This window comes from Pseudonaja textilis, chromosome 5 (genome assembly GCF_049901715.1).
Source record: "Pseudonaja textilis isolate UNSWEBS1 chromosome 5, rPseTex1.2, whole genome shotgun sequence".
NCBI lineage: Eukaryota > Metazoa > Chordata > Lepidosauria > Squamata > Elapidae > Pseudonaja > Pseudonaja textilis.
Genome location: NC_141994.1, coordinates 40,202,764 through 40,211,165, shown reverse-complemented (window position 1 = coordinate 40,211,165; position 8,402 = coordinate 40,202,764). Strand labels below are relative to the sequence as shown.

General features: G+C 33.6%; 1 protein-coding gene across 1 annotated transcript; it reads left to right on the top strand.

The window, feature by feature from the left end:
• Positions 1–307: 307 nt before the first annotated feature.
• KERA (keratocan) lies at positions 308–7,334 on the top strand. Its single transcript, XM_026698847.2, has 3 exons — positions 308–368; positions 1,783–2,675; positions 6,561–7,334. The coding sequence occupies exons 2-3, from the start codon at positions 1,790–1,792 to the stop codon at positions 6,725–6,727; spliced, it is 1,053 nt and encodes a 350-aa protein (XP_026554632.1). The 5' UTR covers positions 308–368; positions 1,783–1,789; the 3' UTR covers positions 6,728–7,334.
• Positions 7,335–8,402: the final 1,068 nt, after the last annotated feature.

The window sequence follows — 8,402 nt, the reverse complement described above, 5'->3', positions numbered from 1 at the left end:
AGAAACAGATGGCACTAGTTTGAATTCTTTGTTCTCTAATTAGAGTAGATTGAAAATGAATGCAAATATCTGAATGTATCTGCATTAATATTACTGATTTCTACTATAATCAGTCCATAATTTTAAACTTGAGCTTAGTATTTACTGGGAATGACTCCAAAAACATCTTGATGGGAAATACAGAATTTCCTGTATTCTATTGTGTAGGTGCTGAGGTAAGTAGCTATTTTAGGGGTTAAATTTGTCGTCACTGATGCACACACACACTTATATATGAAGTTGTATTCATAAAACACTGCCTGTTGCCTGATCATCTCATATACTTTAGTCTAGCAACAGTTATCATAGAAAGAAGAACCCAAGCTGAGGTAAGTTAGAATCTGAAACAGTGTTCAATTAGAAAAAAACAGTCAGGTATTTGGGATGATGTACCTGTATATTTTAGACTGGAATTAGTTTTGAAAGGAAAGTTGTTTATTTTTAATGATTTTTCAAGTGCCTCCTGTACCAAACCTGTACAGGAAAATGTTGGGAATAAGCATGCATGTTTATGTAACAGAAGGAGATGTCAAATTAATGTATTAACAAATTACAGTATTCCCTTAAAATTATTTAGTCTCCCTCTGTGTCTTTCTCTGAGTTTATATACCAAGAAATTTTGAAGGTTGTTATCCATCCATTTCAAATCCAATCAAAACATTATGATGCTGGATTTCATGTTGTAGAGAAACAGTATATTAACATAGCCAACCCCACCACCCTCACTAAACCATACAGAAAGCAACATAGTGTTTTCCTGTTTCTTTAATACTCCCTTTAATTTTCAACAATAATATTGTTTGTTATTAATTTATGTACTTAGAGCACTTCAGTATATGTTTTTCCATCTGGTCTCTCCTTTTTGAAATACTTATTTGTATCAGTTAAGATCCTTATAATTTCAGATATTCTATTTAATAATTGTACAAATGCTACCCTATAATACATAATTGGCTTGTGTATTCATTTTACACAAGCAATGAAAAAAGTTAACTTCAATGTGATTTTTTAAAGAATGGATCTTGGCAAAGAAATCTATATGTCAAGCAACAGAAGGGAATATCTTAACAGAATCTGTTTTCAAAGTAATTTCATTTGTTTAGAAGAAGCCAATAATTTGTAGGATGGGGAATAAAAACATAGTTCTCCTGATATAGAGGATACTTGCCCAAAGAGCAGCTCTAATATTCTTTGATGTTCTTCTTGTGTGTATAAAAGGATCTGGACCTAGAAAATCTGATCCAAATACTTTATCATCATATAATACAAAAATTATTTAAAGAATCATTGGACTAAGGCTGGAAAGCTGTCAATAAAAGCAGTGGTGTCAATCATTTGATGTATGGTGGACTGTTATTTGTTTTTTGTTTTGTTTTTTGTTTTGGTAGATAAATATATTTCCAGGTTAAGAGTAAGGCAGAATAAACTTATTTGGTACCAGTTAGTGAATCAAACTTCTTTTAAAGTTTCTTTTCAAGAAATATTGAATGTGGATGCAGCTTAGTTGAATAGCAACTTATAAGGACTCTAGACTATTGCACAAATTAGCAGCAGAGTGCTCTACTAAGCAATACTTTTTAAAATAAATGTTGCAGTAGGGGAACAGACAGAAATGATATAACACTATATTTTACTATTATGAGAATATAAACTTTCAAATTTTATTATAAAATTAATGTTATTTGTTACTGAAAACAAAAGATGCATGTGTATTCTGTAACTTAATTTTGCCCTCTTTTTAAGGTAAACTATGAATATAATATTTTGTTCCAGCCTTTTGGTATCCTTCTTAGCCAATATTGTGTGGACTCGCACTATGAGAACAACGGATGATGAATCTGATCCATACTACTGGTTCTTTTATACCTTTGAGTGTCCACAGAAATGTTTCTGTCCTCCAAACTTCCCCAATGCTTTATACTGTGATAGCAAGGCAATTAAAGAAATACCTGCCATCCCACCGGGAATCTGGTACCTCTATCTCCAAAACAATCTTATTGAAACAATTACAGAGAAGTCCTTTGTGAATGCCACCCAATTAAAATGGATAAATCTGAATAATAACAAAATTACTACCAATGGAATTGAAAAAGGTGCGTTTAACAATTTAAAAAGTTTACTCTACTTGTACCTGGAAGACAACTATTTAGAAGAAGTGCCAGATCCCCTGCCAAGAAGCCTTGAACAATTGCGTTTAGCACGAAACAAAATCAGTACAATCCCTCAAGGTGTCTTCAACAATTTGGAAAACCTAACTATGTTAGACTTACATCAAAACAAACTGCTGGACACCGCTCTGTCAAGCAACACCTTCCAAGGACTGAGCAGTCTCATGCAACTCAATGTTGCTCAAAATTTCCTTACAAAAATGCCACCAACCCTTTCTGCTAATGTGAACCAGCTATTTTTGGACAGTAATTCTATTGAAGCAATACCAGAAAATTATTTTGATGCAATGCTCAGATTAGTTTCCCTACGGCTGAACAACAATAAATTAACTGATGGAGGTTTACCAAGCAAAGTCTTTAATATTTCATCCCTTCTTGATCTTCAGCTATCGTACAATGAACTCACCATAATCCCAGCTATCGGTATCCATCTTGAGCATCTTCATCTTGATAACAACAGAATCAATAGTAAGTGTATATGGCCCAAGTTTTTGCAGTAACTCTGTTTTCCTACCATTTACATAAATTTGCCGTCTTGTACTTAGGGGTCTCTCTTCTGAATAATATGCATTGGATTTTCATACAGCAGAATAAAAAAGCAGGATTTTGAAATTGTTCACATATAAAATGATACCTTATTATTATTTATATATTTATTTATTAGTTTTCAAGTCATCCCAAATCCAAAAACATTCCCTGTGGCTCATATTCTTTCTAAAGAATATATAAAATAAAAATATTAGTGCTCATGCAAAGCCATATAAATAACAAACAAATAATTGTCAAAAGCTCCATGACTACCCTAATGCAAGGTAGCAGAAAAAACAAGTCTTCAGATACATTCAAAATATTTGAAGGGGTGTGACATGTATGTATCTCGCATGCTGTTGCAGACACTAGGATCATGTCAGAGAAGGCATGCATCCTTGGTTATGCAAAATAACAATGTTTAATTGGAGGCACCCAAAGTATACCAACTTTGTGCAATTATACTAAATAGATAGAAACTATTAGAGTCATACATTCCCTCAAAGAACTAAACCCTATGCCATGAAATATTTTATAAATGACAACCAATATCTTGAATTGCACTGGGAAGCCAATGCATAACTAATGCAGCTCTCTAAGCAGTGATGAGAATGGGTATAATAAGAAATTTCCGCTATTGCCTATATCACTGCCTACTGAATAAGATGTAATTTTGCATGGTTTTCAAAGGCAATCCAATATATATTGCAATAGTCACATCAGAAATTGAATAGGGCATAAGTGACTGTCTGAAGGGCCTCCAAGAAAGGTTGCACAATTACTGCACATGGCAGCCCTTCTAGATTTCTTTGGGCAAGAACTCAAAGCAGGAGAATTTCTGAATTGTGTTGCCAAAGTGCAACTTATCCAAGAACAGTATTTCTTGTACTGGTATAGTGATAGCCATGAAGTGCCGATCTAGGGAGCCCCAAACAGCCACAGCACTCAGTATTGACAGGATTGAGTATGGAACTGTTCCCCTTAGTGTCCAGATAGTGGATAAATACACTGACAGCTTCCCCCTGGTCTGCCATGTAGTCTGTATTAATTGGTATATACCACAGGTGTCAAACTCACCACATCAGATTGCTGCAGTGGGCGTGGCCTAAACATAATGCATCTGGCCCACGGGCCATCAGTTTGACACCCCTGATATATACAATCAGTACAATATGATGATACTAGATTCTGAACTTATGGATAACATTACCAAGCAATTTTATGCAAATGTTAAATGGGGAGGGAAGTAAGAACGTTGAGCCCTAAGGGACCCCATTAGTGAAGGATTATGTACACAATCTCTTCCCTATTCAATGGCAATTAGAATTGACTACTGAGGAAGGAAGCAAATCACTGAAGCGCAAGGTTTCCAATTCCAATTCTTAAGCTGGTTAGCAGGATACCATAGCCAATGTAATCAAAACACACTGAGAGTACAATAATAATATGAGAATGAATACACTACTTCTATACCAGCACTGCAAAAGGTAATTGAATATATAATAATAGCCATAAAGGGAAGACTGGAAACTGGACGGTAACTGTCTCCAGTGGCAAAGTCCATGAGATCCCCTCGAGAAAGGAGATAACATTATCTCCTTCAAGCTCAAAGGGATTGTTTCTGCTCTCAAAGAGGCTGACACTATTGCATGGATCCAACCATTGCATGGTCTCCTCCCAGATCATCTTCCCAACCCAAGAAAAGTCTGGATGTAATAAACAGGTTAGTTCAGAGGATCTTATTCACCTCATTGTAATCAATTGTAATCAGAATCAAATTCAATCCAATTAACATCATAAGACTCCCTTGGCAGCATTAGGATCTACCCAGTCAGAATCCAAGTGAAATAATTTTAGAATGGAAAACTCAAAACTGCTTATTTAATCAGAACTAGCCAAAAATCAGAAATACAAATTATATAGATTATTTGATGTATTTTATCTATTGAAATGTCTATCGCTACAACAATACAAGAACTAATTAAAGTAATCATCATTAAAGCTGCTTAGTATTAACAACAAAGTTTTGGCTACCCAAAATAGAAAGAGACATCAGAATAATAGTAATAATGGAAGAATATGATAAGTGGATAAAAATGCCAAATCCAATCTAAACATCTGACTGTGCAACCAAACAAAATAATAATATCACCCAAGTACATCTGCTTATCCCAGGTCCCTGGGAAGGACTTGATAGGAGGGTAAATATACTAAATGCAGTCTAAGCATCTGGCTACCTCTGCAGCCAACCATAATAATATATTAAATTGACATGCCATCTGACTCTCAGTAACTTTAATATTCTCTCCTTTTTCATGTGAACATAAAGTAATAGGAAGGTTCAATCAGATGGTTGAATTGTATGACAAGCAGAGATATCAAGTTTAGTAGTAGATAAATAGATGGTATGGGAGTTGAAGACATAAGCTGGAGATAATATCTTAAATTAGTAAAACCAGCTACACATTTTATACTATGTCTTCTTACAATGTATACATGGATATTCATTAATGAGAACAATTCACTATTGTACAGTTGGAAATGTTGAGAGTTTATTGCAAAAAAACCCAATCACAGCAGAAAACTGAAATCTCTAATAAATGAGAATACTCCAAAATCTCAAATTACAAAATAAAAGCCATACACCTCCATTTCAGGCAACTGAATCACATGAATCAATCCATGGAAAAACAAACCAACTGCACCTGCTTCCTGTTTAAAAGCATATAGAAATGCTCTGTGAAATTCACAATATTGTATGTGCATTCTTGAAGGCCTTATTCTTAATGTTTTGGATTCTATTTTTTAATGAAAATACACTGTTATTCAACACAATGCTTTTTTAGTTTTAAAACTCTCTTATTTCAAGAAAATTTGCCATTCATAGTTCTGAAGACATTTCAATGAGTTTTTGACCTTTTAAGGGAAAAAAACTGGCAAAAATTAAGGTGGACATTTCCCTCTCCCTGCAAGGGTCCTTTATCTTTAAAAAAAGACAGAGAAATTCAAATAAGAGCACCCTCAAATTGTATAATTATTTGTCTGATATTTGTAGCCCTCTTTGTAGCCCTCTTTAAAAGATGTAAAGAAAGGAAGAAATCAAATATTAAATTAAATATGCCTTAAACTCCCCTTTAAATTATCAGGGACTTCACTTTGATTGCAATTCTTAGATTTATTTATTAAATTTACATGCCATCCTGATTCCCAACAACTCTGGATGGATAGATAGATGATAGATAGATGGATGATAGATAGATAGGTAGGTAGGTAGATAGACAAACAGATAGACAGACAGACACAGACAATGCTATTCAAGGGGGTTGAGAACTCCTGCAATTAATTGCAAATGCAATTAAAAAAATAAAGTCACCTTGTGTTGAGCTTGACTCCTTGGCAACCATTCAGAAGTGATACTTTCTTCATATTTCAACTTCCACCTCTAGTCTTCACCTAAAGATTAGAAGCTATTTTTGTAAAATTCCCACCCAAGTTCTAACCAGATTTGACCTTGTTTAGCTTTTGATCCTAGACAAGGCCAGCTTTTGTCTGCTGTTGTCTGCTGAGGCAAAACAAAACAAAAACAAACCTCAAACCTCTTTATAATTTCAGAAATGACGTTGCCACTTAATTGATGGTTGACCAACAAAACACCTCTATTTTGTTATCTTTCTCACCTTCCATAAGAGAAAGAAGAACATGAAGTTAACTGGTGATCTTACAATGCAAATAATAATAATAACATTCAAAAGTATCAATAACTTTTACCTAGTAATCTAATAAGTTTATTACTACTGTTCTAATATTTATTTGGTTTTTTTTTAGGTCTTAATGGAACTCAAGTATGTCCAATTCCTATCCCGGGAGATTATGTTGATGAGAGAAATTTACCACAGCTCCGTTACCTCCGCTTGGATGGCAATGGAATCAAACCCCCAATTCCATTGGACCTCATGCTGTGCTTCCGACTCCTTCGGGCTCTTGTTATTTAAAGACTACTTTGTAATATAATGATTTAATGATCACCTTTGCTGGCATTTGATTTATTATGCTTTCCATATATTTTATTTTTCCTGCAATATTGAAGTATTTTTGTTTTCCTAGTAACTCCTTTACTTTAAATATTAAGAGATGGATTCTACAAGCCAGCAAAAAATAGTTTAAAATAGGTTTTGTTGTGGTATATTGTATGCATCTAGGCCTGGGTATTCAGGAATTGTTAAGCAAAAATAGCATAATTTTATAGATATAGTATTACAGTAATGTAAATGTCGGATTGCTATGTTTAATTATGGAACTAATATCAACAATCTTCCCCTTTTATTTACCATTTAAGCTGCTCCATTATTTTACAATTAAAAAGTAAAACATACATTAATCTATTGGGTAGAAAATGATGATGGATATGTGTTTGAACTACACATACCTAGAGAATGTCATTCTATCATTTTTTTAAAATAAAATGTTCTTCATTTCTATATAACAGCAAAGCGTGTTTGAAGATTTACTCAAAGAGAGATGATAAGTTTGTAAAACATTCAAATATTTGTAAACCCTGTCTACTGAAGGCTTATTTTCTCCATATTAGATCTGGATGACTTAATCTATATAAAATACTATATGCATATCAGATCAATAAAGAAACACATACATATTAAATCTCTAAATATAAATAAAAGGTAAGAAAATAATGATGATGATGATCTTGATGATGATGGTAATGATAATAATGATAATAATAATGATAATAATAATGATAATAATAATGATAATAATAGTCATGGGAACATAAAGTGGAAAAAATTATCGAAAATGAGATGGTGAAGATCTTGTGGTACTTTTGAATACAGACAGATCGTCATTTGGAACACAACACACCGGATATTATGGTTGTCAAGGGCCGAAGTGTACAATTTATTGATATCAGTGTACCAGAAGATGCCAAAGTTGAAGAAAAAGAATTGGAAAAAAATCACAAAATATAGTGACCTGGCCATCAAAACTACACAGTTATGGATGAAACATGTACCATTGATATCCATTGTCATCAGGGCACTTGGTACCATGTCCAAGAATTTTACATGATGCATTAAGAAATTGCAGCTTCCTGCAATAACACCAGCAGAACTGCAAAAAACTGCTCTACTCGGAACATCATATATTTAAAGAAGATACTTGGTTGATACCTAGGATGCTGACAGCAACCCATATCAACCATTAGTCACTGGTATTTGTAATACATTTTTAAATGCTCAATTGACTGAGTTTCATGTTTAATGAATAAAAGAGATATTAATAATGAATGGAAAACCATCAAGATTAATACTGGTCATAAAGAAGAGGAATAGACAAAATAGAAACACAAAATCAAGCAATCTCAGAGACTTGGTCAGACAAAATAGTGTGACAAGCTTTATACTCTTTGCCTTCTGGGTAGCAGAAGCAGCATTCAGGGTAGCAGGAAAGAAAACATAAATACTCAGGGTTTCCTATTATATAGTTCTTCCTTCACACTATTTAAATTTAAATCAGAAAGAAGAAATTACTGAGAATGTTCCATAAAAGTGTGATCTTGTAGTATCTTTTTCTGAATAAGCTGCAGTCTTGAATAAGCTCATTCTTTACTAACTGAACAATGACAAATTGGCTGCATCAACATAATGATAC